At 45.7% G+C, this 19912-nt stretch overlaps 2 protein-coding genes across 4 annotated transcripts in view; one reads left to right on the forward strand and one right to left on the reverse strand.

Moving 5' to 3' along the window:
• Positions 1-1902, reverse strand: part of Terf2ip (TERF2 interacting protein) — a 9915-nt gene extending 8013 nt beyond the window's left edge. Inside the window, exon 1 of the mRNA XM_008822950.3 lies at positions 1190-1902. Within this exon, the coding sequence (XP_008821172.1) occupies positions 1190-1838 (649 nt within the window). The 5' untranslated portion in view covers positions 1839-1902. The remainder of the gene's footprint in view (positions 1-1189) is intronic.
• Positions 1903-2125: 223 nt separating this feature from the next.
• On the forward strand, positions 2126-19769 carry Kars (lysyl-tRNA synthetase). Of its 3 annotated transcripts, XM_029558593.1 has the most exons (16): positions 2178-2259; positions 3466-3508; positions 4513-4692; positions 7609-7765; positions 9168-9333; positions 11768-11861; positions 12198-12384; positions 12488-12613; positions 13932-14051; positions 15600-15762; positions 15863-16036; positions 16183-16268; positions 16808-16893; positions 17533-17659; positions 18813-18956; positions 19505-19769. In XM_029558593.1, the coding sequence occupies exons 3-16, from the start codon at positions 4547-4549 to the stop codon at positions 19601-19603; spliced, it is 1875 nt and encodes a 624-aa protein (XP_029414453.1). In that variant the 5' UTR covers positions 2178-2259; positions 3466-3508; positions 4513-4546; the 3' UTR covers positions 19604-19769. The 3 variants fall into 3 exon arrangements, with proteins under 3 accessions (XP_008821174.1, XP_008821173.1, XP_029414453.1); XM_008822951.3 differs by lacking the exon at positions 3466-3508 and having other exon boundaries at positions 2151-2259; XM_008822952.3 differs by lacking the exons at positions 3466-3508; positions 4513-4692 and having other exon boundaries at positions 2126-2259.
• The last annotated feature ends 143 nt before the right edge of the window (positions 19770-19912 follow it).

Here is a 19912-nt window from a genome sequence, read left to right on the forward strand (position 1 = left end):
TCCGGGCAACTTGGGCTACTGGGGGAATCTTTTCCAAAAAAAACCAAAAAAAAAAAAAAAAATGTTTTCCTTAAGCCTTTTTGGTTTCATGATAATGATCGTGCTATATTCATCCATAATTTCTTAGTCATTTTAGGATTTTTATATTTAAATGCTTTATCATCAAAACATTATTTTGATGAAAGGGTGAATCTGACTTAATTTTGCCCAAGCTCCAAGTGACTTACCATTAGTCTCAAGACTAGTGATTTTAATGAAAGGTCCTAACTGATAACCATCCATGCACACAGGCCAGACCTCACCTGCTAGAATTATCTCTTAATCCATTGCAGCCATACTCTTTAACACTGGCTCCATGAACATTCCAGTCACACTCCCAACTCAGGGCCTTTGGACTCGCTATTTCTTTGGCTTGAAACATTCTTCCCAGGAAACCTCTTGGGCTGTTCTTTTACTCTTTGGGTCTCTGCACATCAATTTAACAGTGGCCTTCTCTTACCCTACAGAAAAAGACCTCCTCCCCAACCCTTACCCCAGTTTGTATTTTCTCTACAGCACTTACCACTGCCCAGCTAGCATGTTACGCTCCAAGACCACAGGGATTTTATTTACTGTTATATCCCAGCAGGACAAGTGTCTGGCACTCAAATAGCTGTTGAATGAATGAATCTGAAATGTCACTTTTATGAAAAACAGAACTCCTACTAAGCATGCTGAAAGAGGAGAAATAGTTTTTACCTCCCCAGACAGAGACAGGAGCTAGGAGAAGGCATGCCTTTTTAAACAAAAGTGTCTGTCATTTAAGCTATTAATACCAGTTACATAAACAGCAAGCCACCATAACCAAGCATGGTGGCTCAACTGTGTCATCCCAGCACATGTCTACAGGGGATGTCAACATGTTAACAGAGGGTGTCCTCAGAGGGATGTCAATAGGGGATGTCCACAGGGGATGTCAACATGTCTACAGGGGATGTCAACAGGGGACCTCAACAGGGGATGTCAACATGTCAACAGGGGGTGTCTTCATGGGATGTCCATAGCGGATGTCCACAAGCGATGTCAACATGTCTACAGGGGATGTCAACATGTCTACAGGGGACGTCAACCTGGGAAATCAACAGGGAATATCAGCATATCAAGAGGGAATGTCAACAAGGGATGTAATAGGGGATGTCCACAGCCTCACCCCCGCTGTCCGCGGCCTCCGGGTACTGTTCGGCCCTCCTCTTGAGCTTCTGCGAGGAAGGGCTGACTGGGGCGTCCCCCAGCAGGTACTTGTGCTCCTGGCCCCGCAAGTGCTTGAGGTAGCGGTCCTTGAGGGCCTGCCACGAGTGCTGCGTGAGCGAGCTCTTCTCCATCGCCTTCCAAAGGGCGTTGCCCGTCACGGAGTTGGACGAGCGCGCGTTGTCCTTCACGTAGGTCAGGATGGCCACGTCGTCCGCGGCCGTGAAGGCCATCCGCCCAGTGAGGGGCTGCGGCTCGGGCTCCGTGGAGCCCTCGGGCGAGGTTTGATCGGCCGCTGAGGTCGAACCCAGCCGGTAGGCCTCGAGCTCCAGCCTCTCGTTGCGCTCCACGCAGTCCAGTATATACTGCGTGGAGACGAAGTCGCCCGAGGCCTCGGCCAGCGCCTCCCCGGGCTGAGCCAGCAACACGGCTCCGGGCTCCTGCACCCGGCACACTGTGCCGCCGCCATGCAGGATGAGCGTCGACAGCCGGCGCTTGGCCGGGCTGGGCCGCACGTAGAACGACATGGAGCTGCCATCGCCCCTCACGAACAGAGTGGAAGAATGAGTGGGCCCGTTGGGGTCTTTACTTAGGTCCATCGGCTCCGCCATATCTGCGGCCAGGATCCTCAAGGAACCGCCCCCAAACAAACGCCCGGGAAGCAGCGCGCAAACAACACTGCGCCTGCGCGGCGACGGCCCAGCAATGCACCTGCGCAGCTCTAACTCCGCACTGCGCCTGTGCACTGAGAGCCCGGCACTAGGCCTGCGCCGACAACCCGGCACTGTGGTGAAGGATGATTGGGCCTACAAGACGACGGCCCTCATTGAGCCTGCGCGCGGATAACCCGGCACTGCGCCTGCGCGGTGGCGACCTGCCGGCTCCCAATTCCAGGAAGGGGCGGGGCTTCGCGCCCCTGACCTGGAAGTTGTAGCTCTTCCCTGGGTATTTTTAGGTTTGGCCCGCCAGGAGCATGGCTTCGTTGCAGGAGCCTGAAGTGAAAGTGGATGGCGAGCCGAAACTAAGCAAGAAGTGAGTATGGTTGAGGGTTATTGAGTGTCGCTTGTCGCGGAGGCCCGATGGGAAGGCGCGGGAGGCTCCCGCCCGGGCGACTGTACCTGGGACCTCTCTGCCCTCGCCCCTCGGTGCGCGCATGCTGGGTTGTGCATGCCGCGCGCCCTGGAAACTACAGCCCCCCGGGATGCCCCGGGGTCACCTGCTGCGGCCGGGGAATTCTCTCCTAATTTAAAATTAGAATGCGGAGGGGGAAACTTGCCTGAAATCTGGGCGGTGACAGGAAAGGAAAGTGAAACTATAGTCTCTAAATAACTGCATTCCCAAAAGTCCGGGAATGCTCATTTGAACCACAGAACGTGAGCAGTGACTTGAATGTCTTTTTCAGTGCTTGGAAAATCTACATATCACTCCGGAACGTGGAAGTTTAAATTGTTACATACCATGGCTGCCTTAGTGTTCTAGAGCTTAATGCCCTTGTTGAATCTTCAGGGACATACATACTGGATGCACTTGGAATAAGAGCTCATTTTTTCCTTTTGTGTCTCCTGGTTCTGCTTCATGAGTTTTAGAAAAATTGTTAGGGGGTGGGCAAGGTGGTTCAGCTTGTAAAGGCACCTGCCACCAATCTTGACTACCTGAGTTTGATTGCTGGGATTCACATGGTGAAAGGACAGAACCAAAGGAACAGACACGTCCAAGTTGTCACCTGACCTCAGTATGCACACTCAATAAATGTAACAACTTTTTTTTTAATATTTTATTTTATGAGTGTATTGCCTGAATGTATGTAAGTGCACCCGTGTCATGCAATGCCTACAGAGGTCAGAAGACGGCATTGGATCTCCTGGAACTGGAGTTATGGACAGTTGTTAGCTGCCATGTGAGTGCTGAGAACGGAACCTAGGTCCTTTGCAAGAGCAGCCGGTGCTCTTAACCACTGAGCCATTTCTCCAGCCCCTTTTGTGGATGTTTATTAAACAGGATGCTATTTCTGTGCAAGCTTTCTATCTAATCTTAGTACTCTTGCAAGACAAATATTAATGTCCATTTTTCAGATTCATAAACTGTGGCCCTGGGTGATCAAATGTATGCTAAAATGTGTGTTCTCGGGGTTGGGGTTTAGCTTAGTGGTGAAGCGCCTGCCTTCCATGCACAAGGCCCTTGATTTGATCTCTGTCATTGCAAATGATGGTAAGTTTATATTCCTATTGTGTCTTCTAGCATTGATCGAAAATGCAGCACTGGAGCAGAGATCTAAAGTGAAGTCTGTATTGAGTCTGTAACTCCCCAGCCCCCTGTGCTGTCTGCCTTGAGTTGTCTAAAGGAATGTGTTGTTGTATATTTCTGGAAGGACAATGGGCTAAAATAATGTTTGTGTTTAACATTCCTTTCTCTTTCTTACTTGTTCTTGGAACTTCTTGGTCTGAAACCTTTAATGAGCACCATTTTATGCCAGATACTGTCTTCAAGGTTAAAAACTGATGGGCTACCTTGGGAAAATCACTCTCAAATGAAAGATTTCCCCCTCCATTTATACACAGTAGAGTGTGATCTTGGTAGTTCTGGCACCATCTAGTGCTAATGATGCCTAACATAATGTGTAAGACCTGTCCTCTCCTCTTTGTTCCTAAAACTCCAGACTGGTCTTCTCTTTGACTCTTGACTCAAGAGATGTTTTTGTGTAGTTTATTTATTTTCTGGGATGGGGGTCTCACTGTGTTAACCAAGCTGGTCACAAACTCCTGAGCTCAAATGATCTTCCTTAGCCTCCTGAGAAGCTCTGACTACAGGCATGTGCCCCTTTTACCAATGTTTAAAAATCTGTATTTGAAGAGACATTTTCCTTATGTTTATATACTTACCATCATCATTTTTGGCCAGGTGTTTCATATTTGGGGCAAAGCCACTCCAGGGCTTCAGAAAACTTCCTCACCTTTTGTCTCCTGTATTTTAGAATGTCATACTATTTGTACATGTAAGCTGTTGATTGACTTCATTTGACTCTTTGATCCCAGATATGAACCTTTTTTCTGTATCAGGACTGAGAGAATTGTCAGTTATAGTTTCAAAACAGTGAATGTTGACAGGATTACTGTTAGTTAGGAGGGTTTGAAGTTAAATAGGACATTAAGGGGCTGGAGAGATGGCTCAGCAGTTACATAGGACATTTAAAGGTAGTCTATGGCTCCCCTCCCCCGACTCAGAAGAGTGCAGGTTGAGTGGGTATGTATTGTGTCCCATCTGATTCCAGTCTCTGTTTCCTGCTAGGTGGTGGTAATCCTTAGTTCCAGGGTGTTCTGCCATGTTGATGCAAGCTGCTGTCAGGCTTGTTAGGGGGTCCCTGCGTCAAACCTTCTGGGCAGAGTGGGGTCAGAGGGAACTTCGACTGGGTCAACTTGCTCCTTTCACAACGCTTCACAAGGACAAGCCACTTTCTGGTAAAAGAAGGTTGGTGCTCATTACCATCTTTATTGCTCTGGGAGCAAAAATCTTTTTCTTCAATATCTATTAAGCTGACTAAGTCTTTGGACTTGAGGACACAGAGTTCTATTACCAAAATACATAGTCCTTTCTCACTTTCTCTTTATAAATTCAAATCTTCTTACAGTCTCCCTGTCCTCACCCCCCCCCCCCTAAATAAATTTAGAAAAAAAAAAAAAAAAACTTTTGCAGACAGGGTCTCACCCTGGCTGGCCTAGAATTCACTATGTAGACCAAAGTAGACTCAAACACAGAGAGCCTCCTGCCTCTCACTCCTCTGCATGCTGGGATTAGAGGTGTGTGCCATCACACCTGGCCCTAATTTTTATTTTTGAGCCAGGACTTGCTGTGTAGGCCAGGGTGACTTCTAACCCACTATTAATGAAGACTGTCCTTAAACTCCTGGGCCTTCTGCTTCCACCTCCCCCAAGCTGGGATCATAGGCCTGTGCCACTGTACCCCACCTAAAATAAGGACTTTCTAATGCTAGTTATTTTCCCTTCTGTGTCTTTCTGGGTTTTGGTTCTGTTTTGTGCTGTCCTTAGGGTCTTTCTTGGATGGTTCCTAGAAACTATAAGAGCAAAACCTGAGTTGAGTGGGAAACAGATTTGTCTTAATCCCAGGGAAACCCTAAATGCCTACTCACTGAACTACAGCATGATAGACCAAGCAGACTGTTCTGGAAAGGTGTTCTTTACAACTGTTAACAAGACAAGTTGTACCTAGAAAGAAGTCTTTCTAGACTGAGATCCTAGATATGTTATGAAGCCATCATTTTTTTCACTTAAAAGGTAATTGAATCATTTTTTTTTTTAATTTTGTAAAAATCCTATTGAAAATTAAGGATACAGGGGCTGGAGAAATGGTTCAGTGGTTAAGAGCACTGGCTTTTCTTGCAGAGGACCCAGGTTCAATTCCCAGCACCCATGTGTCAGCTAACAACCATCCATAACTCCAGTTCCAAGAGATCTGACACCTTCTGACCTCCACAGACATTGCAGGGCACAGGTGCGCTTACACACATGCAGGCAGTTCTCATACATATAAAATTAAAATATTTTTTAAAAAATAAAGAGAAGAAAAGAAAATAAAGAATATAGCCAGGAGCAGTGGTGTGCACACCTGTAATTAAAGCTGCTCAAGAGCTAAGGGAAGAGGATTCCAAGTTCAAGGTCAGACTGAGAAACTTAGTAAGCCCCTGTTTCTTGGGGTGTAATTCACTGTTAGAACATTTGTCTAACACACTTCAACCCCCCATGAACAACAAAAGAAAGTGGAGGACATATTTAAAGCCAAGCAGTGTGCTGTCATGACTTGGGACCTTTTGTAATAGTTCTGTACTGAAGAATAGCAAGTTCAAATTATAGGGGTACTGAATTGCCCACATTGTTTTGGTTTTGAGTTTCAGGTAACAAGCAACAATTATGAAGTTTGTATAATGAGAGATTTGACCAGAAATACATTCAGTTTTGTATAGCTTGTGCCGTAGGGGCAGGATGTGAAAGGTTAGGGTAGCAAGAGATACCTAGAGTAGTGCACATTCTCATGCTGACTAAATGCCAGGACAGGATGGTGTCTCGGTTCCCCTTCCAACATGTAGGTCCCGAAGACTGAATTCAAGTTGTGAGGCTTGGTGGGAAGTGCCTTTGCCCACTGAGCCATCTCGTTGCCCCATGATCATTCTTTGTAATAATACATATTTCAGTCCTCACAAACTGGTGAGAGGGGGGTCTTAATTTCCTTTCTCTAGTTGGGGAGAGGTCTTTTTTGTAAGGATACTCAGTGTGTAGACAGTTCAGAATTGAACCCCAGGCCATTTGACTAATACAGCATCATATTCTCCATCACACTGCTTTCTTTGTGCAGTGTTCTAGTCTCCTGTCAGAGTCAGACCAGCCTTTTCTTTTCTTTGGGGGTGGAGAGGATGAGTCCCATGTAACCCAGGGGGCTGGCCTTGGACTCACTTCATAGGTACAGATAACCTTGAGCTTATGGTCTCCTGCCTCTACCTTCCCAGTGCTGGGTTACAGATGTGTGCCACCACAACCAGTTTTATGCAGTGCTGGGGATCAAACGCAGGACTTTGAGCATGCTAGGCAAGCACTGTACCTACTGAGCTAAATCCCCAGCCCCCAGACCAGCCTTTGACATCTACCTCAAGAGAGATTGTCTACGGGGAGTCTCCTCAAGCTCTGGAGAACCAGGTCTTCCCACAGCCTAACTCACCTCTCCGGGAGGGACAGCGAGAGGCTGGCAGACAGAGCTGGAGTCTTACCTAATCACACATTTGATTGATGCCGTAGAAACTTCACCTTCAGGGGATACCAAACAACTGAGATGCAGTTCCTGGTGCCAGGGAGCCTCGTAGCCCAAATAGCTTAAGAAAAACCTGTCCTAGCTGAGTGTGGTAGCACATACCTTTAGTTCCAGCAGAGGCAGAGGCAGGTGGATCTCTGAGATTGAGGCCTGGTCTACATGGCAAATTCCAGGGCAGCTGGGACTTTGGGGAGAACCAATCTCTAAAAAAAGGAAGAAGAAAAACCCTGTCCTGCTGATTCTTCTGAAAAATCTGTTCCTATTCTAAACATAAGCTAGTATATCTTTATCCTGGTGTATCTTGGTTTTAATTGTGAGCCAAAGCAAAGACTGAAATGTTCTCTTTCATTTTTCTAAGTTTGTTTTTTCTTCTGTTTCATTCACAAATAGAGTGTATTCAGAAATAGTGTAGTGACTAATGCGGTATAGTTGGAGTGAAATTAATTAGGGGTGGGGGCTGAGCAGGAATGTTTTCCCCAGGCTGTTCATATTTTGAGACGTGGCAGTGGAGCAGGAGCTAGACGGCTCTTCGGGCTTTCACATTGGATTCTGTCATCTTCCCAACAGTGAACTGAAGAGACGACTGAAAGCTGAGAAGAAAGTGGCAGAGAAAGAGGCCAAGCAGAAAGAGCTCAGTGAGAAGCAGCTAGGCCAGGCTGCTGCTGCCACCAACCACACTGCTGACAATGGCGTGGCCGCTGAGGAGGAGGCCCTGGACCCAAATGTGAGTTCCCCTGGGCCACTGGGATGACTGGACACGAAAGCTTCTGATGAGGCTATGGCAGAGTCCCTGGGACCAGGGAGCAGGAGGGATCAACTGACTAACAAGATAAATAGGAACTGAAACAGGTGGTGAGCCTTGGGTCTCTGCCAGTCGGTGGGCAGAGGGCATGGTGTCTGCCTAGCTAAATGCACTGGCTCAGAGTTTTCATATCAGCTCCCAGTAGGCAGTTGGGAGGATCTGCTCCTCCAAAATAACTAATTAATCTTCCTTGGACCTAGATCAGCCTTATAGCAGCCCTAGAGAAGTGTCTCCCCAAAGATGGACTAGGGCTTATGTTATTTGTCAAAATATATTCTGCATACCAGACCATATCTCCACTCCTCTACTTTGTCTTCCCTTCCTAGGTTTCTACATAAACATAGTCATGCCCATTGTAACAACAGACAGGAAATTGCAACTAGGAAAAAGTTTTCCAAGCTGGAGCGATGGCTCCGTTGTTAGCAGCACTTGCTACTTAATCTTGAAGGCCAGAGTTTGAATCCCAGCACCCAGCTGAGGGACTCACAACTACCTGTAACTCCAGCTCCAAGGGATCCAATGCCTTCTTGCCAGGCATCCACATACATATATGCCCACACATTCTAACACACACACACACACAATAAAAGGGTTTACATCCTACAGACTCCATCAGCCTGTCCAAGGGAGAAGTCTAATGTGTGGCCATAGAGTAGTTGAGAAGGTAAGTGACTCCACCGTACAGAGTCAGTCCACAAAAGTTGTGACCGAGGCCACCTGTAACAAAGTTGTGTTATTTTAGCTAGAACTCCATTCCTTTTTCACTGTGTTGAATCTTGCATTTTGGAATGCTGGCCTTCTTTTCAGCTGTGGATCTGCATGTTTAAAAGCAGGCCTCATTCCGTAGTCAGTCCTGTGGTTTCAAGAAGTCAGAGGGCGTGATTAATGTTACGGTTATGTTCCCTACAGGCTGGTGTATTTGAACTCCTGGTACCTAGCTGGTGGTGCTGTTTTGGGAGGTTGTAGAGCCTCCTGGAGGAATTGGGCCGCTGGGGGTGGGTCTTAATGGTTTTGGCCCAGCCCCGTTCAGCCTGAGCTGTCTCTGATCTCTAGAAATAAAGCTGTTCATAAGTTCCCACTGGTCTGATCAAGCTGCTCCCAGCTGCCTTTCCTGCCATAATTGTGTCTTAAACTGAAATCCAGAGTAATGCTTCCTCCCTTCAGTTCTGCCAGCATTCTGTCCCTGTGACAAGAAAAGTAACCGGTACAGTTAGAGAAACCTCAGCATACTGGCGCCGCTGTGAGGCAGAATGCACTGCTCTGTTAGAGAGACCATGACCTCACCAGGTTCAGCTTCTTAGGGCTGCCTCTCTCTCTTTAACAGCAATACTACAAGATCCGTAGTCAAGCAGTCCACCAGCTAAAGGTCAATGGAGAGGACCCATACCCACACAAGTTCCACGTAGATATCTCACTCACTCAGTTCATCCAAGAATACAGTCACCTGCAACCTGGGGACCACCTGACTGACATCACCTTAAAAGTGGCAGGTAGGAAGATTTCCTGACAAATTCACTGGACTCCCACAGACAGGTGTCTTTGGTGACATAAGGAGAGCCTGGGCTACTCTTGTTCCTTCTACCCTTTTGGGGTGCTGAAACAGGACCTTGCTGTATAGCCTTGGCTCGCCTCAGATTTGAAATCCTGCCTCACTGGCCCCAGTTGGTCTTGATGTTAAGTAGGCTGTGTCTGAAGCTACTTTCCTAGAGACAGTACCGTTACATGTGCTTAAAGAAGGGGAATGGCCCTGAAGCAGCTGCACATTCTAGGTGAGGTGATGGCTACTGGGTGTTGAGAATTGAACCTGGGAGCTCTGCAAGAGCAGCCGGTGCTCTTAACCACTGAGCCATCTCTCCAGCCCATGAATTCTTTTTTTTCTTTTTTTGGTCTTTTTGAGACAAGGTCTCCCTGTAACCCCAGCTGACCTGGAACTCACTATGTAGACCAGGCTGGCCTTGAACTCACAGAGATCCGCCTGCCTCTGCCTCCCAAGTGCTGGGATTCATAAAAAAAATAAATAAAATTTAATAAATTTCACTAGTATTTAAGTTTTGGGGTTTTGTTTTCTTGCTTTGGATTGCTTTTTTATCTGGAGATGGTAGAGCTTCAGTTCTTTTTGGTAATTGTCACTCTTAAATTCTTTTTTTTTAATCTTTGTATTTTTGTATTGTTATCTTAGTTTTGATTTTTTAAATTACATTTATTTCATGTTTGTGTGAGTGAGTACAGGTGTGCAGATGGGGGTCGGAGGGCACCTTTTCATGTATGTGTGAGTACAGGTGTGCTCATGGGGGTCAGAGGGTACCTTTTCGGGGGTTTAATCTCTCTTCCCCTTTTATTTTTGTTTTGTTTTCTTTTTTAAAGCTCTATTTTTTCTTTATGATTTTGTGTGTGTATGTGTGTGTATCTGAGGGCCAGAAGAAGGTGTCAGATCCCATTGAGCTGTAGTTATGGGGAGTTGTAAGCCACTTGATATAGGTGATGGGAACCAAACTCGGGTCTTCCGAAGAGCAAGAAGCATTCTTAACTGCTGAGCCTTCCCTCCAGCCCCCTTCCCTTGTTTTGAGGCAAGGCTTCTTTTGTTTCTGGCACGGTGCTGTGCACTCCATGCTAGCTGCCCATAGCTTCCAGTAAATTCTCCTGTCTCTATCTGCCATCTCTCAGTAGAATACCAGGATTATAGATGTACACCACCTAATCCAGCTTTTTGTGTGGGGTCCTGGAATCAAACTCAGGTCACCAGGCTTATCCGGCAAGCCATCTCCCTGGCTCACCTACTACTTCTGTGTTGCTTAATTTTTAAGGATAGAGCTCACTATGTAGGCCAGGCTGGCCTCAAACTAGAGATCTCCCTGCTTCTGCCTCCCAGGTGCTGGGATTAAAGGTATACACCTGCATGCCCAGCTGTTTGTTTTTTGCAACAGGGTCAGGCTGGTCTTGAACTTATGTAGCCAAGAGTAACCTCCTGCTTCTGCCTAGGATTGTAGACATGTACCACCACACCCCATTTAAGTGGTGCTAGGATTGAACTGAGGGTTTCGTGAGTGCTGGGCAAGCACTCTACCTACTGAGCTACTTCCCCAGTCCTTATTTCCCTGAATGTCAGAAGAGGATTGGTTTGGTTTTCAGCCTCACTGCACTCTTTGTTTTTGTAAAGTGTTCATAAACACAGTAGTTGGCTATAATTCTGTTAGTTCCTAACCCCAGCTGTCCTGGAACTTGCTATGTAGACCAGGCTGGCCTTGAACTCAAAGACATCTGCCTGCCTCTGCCTGCCAGGTGCTGGGATTAGCTACCTCTTCCTTGCTTTTGTCAGGCCCTTATCCTGGAAAGAAGCCTACCTGCTCAGTTTAGAGCTGTGTGCACTAATTGTTCCATATCCTCTAGGCCTTCTTAGTGTAGCCCCCCACTGATAAGGAAAAGGCACATCCTCTCCCACTCTGCCACTGCCCTCCATCTAGCCAAGAGCAAAATGCTCACACTTTGTAGTAAATACCTTTAACCAGTGGGGGTTCTCCAGTGCTCAGATCCATTGGATGCCCCATTCCTTGCCCACTGCTCATCCCCTGTGGAGGTCTTATGGCCCTGGGTGGTATAGCACATTGTTTATATTTGGGGGTTCTTGGGAATATCATCCCATGTAATTTTATCAATGGTTTTGGCTTAGCCTATCCAGTTGTACTTTTTATTTTTATTGAGGATTCGGGAAGATTCAATACCTGTATTGTTACTGCCATCATCCAAGAATCAGCTGAACATCTTTAAAATAAGATCTTTCTGGGAATCATTGGCATAGAGAAAAGAGCAGGGCTTAGACCTCAGGCCCTAGTCAGATTATTCTGGTAGATGTTACACAGGGAACTCTTGGTACTGACAACTGTAAAAGGATTTCTCATTCTGTCAGGAATTTTCCTGTTCTTCTAGGTAGGATCCATGCCAAGAGAGCTTCTGGGGGGAAGCTCATCTTCTATGATCTTCGAGGAGAGGGGGTCAAGTTACAAGTCATGGCCAACTCCAGGTACATAGAAATACCCAGTTACAGACCCTTTTGCCCTAGCCCAGAGCAGCATCTGGACAGTCGAGGACAAAGGCTGATATGGTCTTATTCTTCCATTGTTATTTGAAGAGTTTTGGTAGGAAGGAGGGGGACATGGTTTGGGTAAAGTTTTTTAGTAGATGATAAAAAGCCTAGAACCTAGTACTGTCCTCAAATTATATGATAGTAAACATAAACAATAATCCCACAGTTGATCCTAAAGCCAAGACTCTTCTTGGACTCATATTAACAGTTAAGAGGGTTTCCTGAGTAAACCAGCAGTCAGTATTAGTTTGAAAATTGTGCACTTTCACTCAGGAATTATAAATCTGAGGAAGAATTTGTTCGTATCAATAACAAACTGCGCCGGGGAGACATCATTGGAGTTCAGGGGAATCCTGGGAAAACCAAGAAGGGTGAACTGAGCATCGTTCCCCATGAAATCACACTGCTGTCCCCCTGCCTGCATATGCTGCCTCATCTTCACTTTGGCCTCAAAGACAAGGTGAGTTCCCAGGGTCTGCCTGCTGCAGCGGGGGTGCATCCCATTTTTTTTTATCATACCATTAAATAACATCAGTGATTTCTAACTGCTGCTTTTGATTTAGGAAACAAGGTATCGTCAGAGGTACTTGGATTTGATACTGAACGACTTTGTGAGACAGAAATTTATCATCCGCTCTAAGATCATCACATACATAAGAAGTTTCTTGGATGAGCTGGGATTCCTGGAGGTGACCAAGGGTGAAGGGCTCTTTTCCTGAAAGGACGGCCACCTTGTGCTTGTTGATTACTGTGCCGTCCCTTCCTTTTCCAAGGCATATCCTGCCAGTGTCCCTCATGCCTAAGGACAGCATCTCCTACCTGTGTCTTTGCTCAACCTTGTTCAGTGCTCTGATTAGGAAGGCAGCCCCCGACTTCCAAAATAGTGAGCATGGAACAGCACCATCCATGTGCTGATGATGCCATGTTCAAATAATCTTGGAGGCTTTGTAGCATGAAAAATATTTTCATCATATTAAAAACGCAAGTGCACATAGTACAAATTCAAGCAAGAAATAAATATAGCGAAACTGAAAAATCCCGTGTGTGTAAAGAGAGAGAGAGCCTCCCTCACCATTTACTGTGTGTGTGTGTGTGTATGTATATATATATATATATATATATATATATACACATAGATCCACATAGATTCACCTACATACATGTGTATGCAGGTTACATATGGGGTACACATGTAAATGTTTAGAAGTTTTATTTTTGCTTTAAATGTTTCCATGAGCATCATACATATGTGCAAATGTTTCTATACCTTGGATTTTGGAACATAGACCAATTAAGGGATGTAAATAAACTGCAGCATAAACCAAAAAGAAACTGCTGAATCCATTTGGATTCCCACTTACAGCCGGCCAGTGTTTGCAGGATTGTTATTAATAGAAATGGCGATGCTGCTCTAGAAACTCAAGTAATCTGTTCTTCATCAAGCACTTGCACATGAGAGTATTCCTTTGGGATATAATGGGTCTATAATGGGATATAATGGGATATAATATATTCCTTTGGGATATGATGGGTCTAGTCAATGTCCCCAGGGCCTCTGGTTGTCTTTTTTCTTTTCTCTCTGTTTCTCTTTTGTATATTTAATTGCATTTTTTTGTATCCCATACACAATATGTTAACCATCTTTATACCCCCTTCCCCAATGGCACCCTCCTGTAGACTCCCCCCCCGCCCCCACTGAATTTCATGAATTCTTTCATTTATGTTAAGGCCTATCAAGTCAAGTTAGTGTCCCCAGATGTCCTTCAGTGCAGTTTCATCCACTGGGATCTAGTCAGCCTATCTAGTGTCACTCCCTTAAGATCAGCTCTTCCTCACCCAGCCGTAATCAGCTGCCCAATAGTTCTTGAGCTAAGATTGGGGCCTGCGGCCCCACTTCCACAGTTCTATGCTGGGTTTTTGTCTGCATGAATTTGCATGGTCATGTGCATACTGTCACTATTGCTGTAAGTTTCTGATTGCCCTAAACTAAATATTTCTCTGTTTTAGATCGAGACTCCCATGATGAACATCATCCCTGGGGGAGCTGTGGCCAAGCCTTTCATCACCTATCACAATGAGCTAGATATGAACTTATATATGAGAATTGCTCCAGAACTCTACCACAAGGTAGTCAAGAATCACACACCCTACTTTCTTAAAGTAGCAGAAAGCTGGGAAATCTTTGGCTAGATGGGTACAGTCAGAAATAAGGAACATTGGGGGCTGGAGAGATGCTCAGCAGTTAAGAGCACTGACTGCTCTTGCAAAAGACCCAGGTTTGATTCCCAGCACCTACATGGTGGCTGTGAACCGTCCTTAACTCCAGCTCCAGGGGACTCTGAAGCCCCCTTCTGACCTCCGTGGCATTGCATGACAGGGATGCACTCACGTACATGCAGGCAATACACTGATACACGTTAAAAAAAAAAAAAAAAACATAAAAATACATAAAAATAAAAAAATATTTAAATTTTTAAAAAAAAAAAAAAACATTGAAGAAGAAACAGCCAGGAGAGTGTTGTAATTTGTCAGGTTTGTTGGTCGTAACACACGAATGTAAGATCATTAGTGGGTGGAAAGGATTGTCTTCCCCGAGTACACAGATTTTCATGCTTTAGTTCCCTAAAATGTTAACTTTGTAAGTTTCTTTAGATTAGGTCTGAGTTTAGTCTTTTTTTTTTAAATTCTGTCAAACACTCTACCATTGAACCATATCCTAGTCCTCTAATTTTAGTCTTTTGTAAGAGTTAATTTCAGTTTCTCTCTGGAAATTAAGAAACAAATGTCTTCAGGGGCTGAAGAGATGGCTCATCAGTTAAGAGTGCTGGCTGCTTTTCCAGAAGACTTGGGTTCAATTCCCAGTACCCATGTAGCAGCTAACAGCTATCCATAACTCTGGTTCCAGGGGAATCCAGTGCCCTCTTCTGCTGGTCTCTGCAGGCTTTGCATGACACGGGTGCACCTATATACATGGAGGCAAGACACTCATCCACATGAAATAAATATAATGAATCAAAAAAAATTTTTTTTAAACCCAAATGTTGCTGGGCGTGGTGGCACACACCTTTAATCCTAGCACTTGGGAGGCAGAGGCAGGCAGATTTCTGAGTTCTAGGCCAGCTGGGGCTGCAGGGAAACCCTGTCTCAAAAAAGACCAAAAAACCCCAAAAGTTCTGAGTTGCAGATAGCAGACAGAACTGTTGTAACTAGGTAAAGCCAAACTCAAATCTGAATGATCAGGGAATTGTGCTGGCCACATGACTGGAATGATGTGGAGTCATCTCACTGGTTCTCACAGAGAACAGTGTCTTTTAGGCACAAGTCACTGCCACCAGGATCTCTGCAGCCTATTTAGCATAGGTAGAGCTCTCTGGTCCCCTTCACCATAATGAATTCTGTGTAATATCTACACCATCCTTTAGTACCTCTATGCTGGCATGTCATCAGTGGATCTGACAGGTGAAGCAATACCCAAAACACAGGAAGATTGTTCAGGAACCCTTCACAGACAGAAAAATAATGTCAGCTGTCTCCTACAAGAGTTTGAAGAGAGCAGGGTACGGGACACTTCGAATGATGTACTTAAGCTGATGAAAACCAGTTAGTACACAGGAACTTCTCCAAGCTGTTAAGACAAGACCAGCTCTCATGACTATGGCTATGTGTTTTTGGTAGATGCTAGTAGTTGGTGGTATTGACCGGGTTTATGAAATCGGGCGCCAGTTTCGGAATGAAGGAATTGACTTGACTCACAATCCTGAGTTCACCACCTGTGAATTTTACATGGCCTATGCAGACTACCACGATCTCATGGAAATCACAGAGAAGATGCTATCAGGTGGGTGCTGTCTTCATGCACACTTGTTGGAGACTAGTGTGCTGCTTTCAGAGGACAGCTTCCTGTTTTCAGTCTGTGAAATGGCTGCTTTTTCTCCCAGGGATGGTGAAAAACATTACAGGTAGTTACAAGATCACCTACCACCCAGATGGGCCAGAAGGTCAAGCCTACGAGATCGACTTCACCCCACCTTTCCGAAGAATCAGCATGGTAGAAGAGCTTGAGAAAGCCCTGGGTATAAAGCTGCCAGAAACTAACCTCTTTGAAACTGAAGGTAAAATGCCACCCTTCTGCACTGTGTGGCCTTCCTGTTCAACTCTGGATTTGTCTGGGTCATAGCTAAAATTTCCCACACATTATATATGTTTTAACTATGCTACTCTGATGTCCCCTGTCCTAACTTGTACATTTTTGTCACAGAAACTCGAAAAATTCTTGATGATATTTGTGTGGCAAAAGCTGTTGAATGCCCCCCACCTCGGACCACAGCCAGGCTCCTTGATAAGGTGAGTTACCTTGCCCCACCGCACTTGTGCTCCACCAGCAACAACCTGCACCCTGATCCCTCCGGAATGGATCCCGCTGAGGAAAGCACTCCTCTGCAGCTTTGCAGGAAAATCTTACAGAGGAACAGGAGATTTAAGAAGCTTTGAACTAAGGCTGAGGATGTTGCTCAGTGGTGGAGTGCTCACTTAGTAGTTCCAAAGCCAGGGGATTCATCAGCCCCATGAAAGATGAGCAAAAAATAAACCTTGGGGAGCTGGGCATGGTGGCACACACCTTTAATCCCAGCACTTGGGAGGCAGAAACAGGTAGAACTCTGAATTCAAGACCAGCCTAGTGAGACTCTGACTCAAAAAACAAAACTGACCTGTAATGCTAAGCTGTGTGCCATATAGTTCATATGCGTTATCTCAGTTAATCCTTTCTATCCTTTGGAAAGCTATAAGGTGAACTTGTGTATGTGGGAGCTGACGCTTCCCCTTGGCCTGGAACTGTCAAAATTATATTCAGAAGCCTTTTATAGCTCTGCTTTCTCATTAAGCTTGTTGGAGAGTTCCTCGAAGTGACATGCATCAGTCCTACATTCATCTGTGATCACCCCCAGATAATGAGCCCATTGGCCAAATGGTAAGATGTAGCATATTGCTACAAAAAAACCCCAGGATAAGGGCTGTGGCTACCAGGGACTTAGCTCAGTGCTAGAAATAGAACACTTGCCTACCATGCCTTGAAACCCCAGTACTAGGGGGTGGGGGACCATTAGTTACTGGTGTTAAGCTGCAGTTTATTTTCAAGATGTTCTGTGCTGGCTGGGTGGTCCGGTCTTTTGCTCCAGTATTGGTAGGATAACTGGTGGAATTCTGCCAGGGCACTTTGGTCTTATCATCCAGGGCCTCTTCATGCCCTTCATACCTCTCTGGCATTAGCCTGGGCTTCTTTCACCAGGATGGTTGGGTTGGTTACCCAAGTCAGGCATTCCAAAAGCAAGCCTTAACATGCGAACATGCCGGACCTCTGCTGCTAGCCCAAGTCCTGTGGGCAGTCCAGAGTCAGTGTGAGAGCCACGCAGAAGGATGTAGATTCAGTAGGTACCATCTGCCTCACTGCTTGGTAGGAAGATAGGTCTTTGTGGTCTCTCACTTTTACTGTGGTACCAATGATCAGTGCTGTGCTAAGTATGTGTGAGGCTTCAGGTTGCAGTTTTTGAGTCAGATGTTAAATTATCAGGGACCTGGATATTTATCCTCTTTGGTCTCATGTTCCCAGGCACCGCTCCAAAGAAGGTCTGACTGAGCGCTTTGAGCTGTTTGTCATGAAGAAGGAGATATGCAATGCCTACACTGAGCTGAATGACCCCATGCGGCAGCGGCAGCTATTTGAAGAACAAGCCAAGGTAGGAAGGAGAATAAGCAAAGGCACCACCACCTCGCACACTGGAAGTACTGACCTTAATCTGTGTCAATGTGTGTAATCCTCGTGGTGTAGCAGAAATGAAAAGCAGACTTTACGAGAGGTTGCTTTTCAAAATGGAGATGTGTTTTAGTTTTTGCTTTTTGTTTTTTGATACAGTATTTCGTGTAGCCAAGGCTTGCCTTCACTCCCTAATCCCCCTGCCTCCCGTTTCTAAGTGCTGGCACTACAGGGATGTGCCACTATGCCCAATGGAGGAGACTTTGGCTTTGATTGTACAGTATCTAAGATGAGTTTTAGATTGTCTGGGGAGAATGACATTTGTTTTTAAGTGCACTGGCTTAAAAAGAACATTTTTCTCAGATTGTGCCTTTATTGGGGTCTCTCAGGGATGAGAGGCTGGTAAAGATGTAAAGAAGGCAATGGCAAGAAGTCTGCCTTCATGACCTCTGCTACTGACGGGTGGTTTCAGGAGTGAGGGATTCATTGGTATCATACAGTGGCTGAGAATTAGTCTCATTGGAGTCCCAGATTTTCAAGCAGAGGAACTTTTTTCTTTTTGGTCTTTTTGAGACAGGTCTCCCTGTGGCCCCAGCTGGCCTGGAACTCACTATGTAGACCAGGGTGGGCTCAAACTCACCGAGATCCACCTGCCTCTGCCTCACAAGTGCTGGGGTTAAAGGTGTGTACCACCACCCCCAGCTATAGCAGAAGAACCTTTTTCAGGGAAATATATGTACATTCTGAGATGGGTTTTTCTTTTCTGTTGTATTGTGGGGACCCCCGCTATGGCTTTTTGAGACAAGGTCTCGCTATGTAGACCTGGCTAACATGGGATTCATTCATTGTGTAACCCCAACTAGCCTTCAACTCTTGGCCATCCTCCTGCCTCAGCCTTCCAAGTTCGTGCCACCTCATTCAAGGTAAAATAATGGGCTTCGTTTATGAGGTAGATTTTATCAGTCCCAACTTCCAGGCGTGTGGAGAAATAGCTAAATCCTAGAGTCACTGGGAAATCAATTCCCAGCAAGTCTTGAGTAGTAGAAACATTTTTAGTACCCTTTTTGAAAGTTTGAATGTGTTCATTTGGACACTGAGATGATGGGAAGAATTACATTTGACTCTCTTTATTCTAGGCTAAGGCTGCTGGTGATGATGAGGCTATGTTCATAGATGAAAACTTCTGTACAGCCCTGGAATATGGGCTGCCCCCGACAGCTGGCTGGGGCATGGGCATTGATCGCGTTACCATGTTTCTCACAGACTCCAATAACATCAAGGTACGCAGCAGACCTCCCAGCACACGCATCTCCAGAACTCTGCTGTGTTGGAGACAGAGCGTGGTGGGCCTGGAAAATAAAGGACTTTGAGCTCGAGAAGTTCCATGCCACTCTGTGGAAGCTCAGGGGCATCTGACCTTAAGGAGAAATATTGTTTGCATTTCTCATGTTTCCAGTCTTCTACGTGTATTACATCACAGCTTCTGGGAGCTGTGAAAACTTCTTACCATTTTACACAGGAGGAAATCCATTTTGTTGTTGTTGTGTTTTGGGGTGACAGGGTGTCACTAAGCCAAGGCTGGCTTGGAACCCCTCTGATCCTCGCCTCCACCCAGAGCACTGGGGTTATAGTGTTGTGCTGGGTCAGATCGGGAATTCAATTTTAATAGAATCTGTATTGATTCACTCTTTTGACAGGGTCCCTAGAATGGTGGGGTATGCAGATCTCTGGATTTGGTTGGTAACAAGAGGCAAAAGCAATAGGTGGACAGCTGCAAGAAAATAGGTACTCGGTGCTTGACTCAAAGTATGTTTTTTGTCTTCTGTAGGAAGTACTTCTCTTTCCTGCTATGAAACCTGAAGACAAGAAGGAAACAGTATCAGCCTCTGAAACACTGGAAAGCACAACAGTAGGCACCTCTGTATAGAAAATAACACAGCCTGAGCACCTCTGCATTTCAGCAAAAGCTCTGGTCGGAGGGATTCATGTGCGTTGCCAGCCATCATACCACTGCAGTTCAACCACCACAAGAGTTTCATTTTACCTTGTTACCAAATAAACCTTGTTTAGGAACCATGTGTTCTCTGAACAAATGCTTATTACTGTCTGCTTGAGTTTCTGTTTCCGTGGGGCGTACGTCTGTTTCTTTGGGGCTGGAATGGGAGGTGGCCGTGGAAGTGGTCAAGAAACACATGAAGTTCCTGTGAAACAGGCCTCTGTCCTGGGCCCGCGGCTC

The sequence above is a fragment of the Nannospalax galili genome, unplaced genomic scaffold, assembly GCF_000622305.1.
Source record: "Nannospalax galili isolate Female #2095 unplaced genomic scaffold, S.galili_v1.0 scaffold568, whole genome shotgun sequence".
Taxonomy (NCBI): Eukaryota; Metazoa; Chordata; class Mammalia; order Rodentia; family Spalacidae; genus Nannospalax; species Nannospalax galili.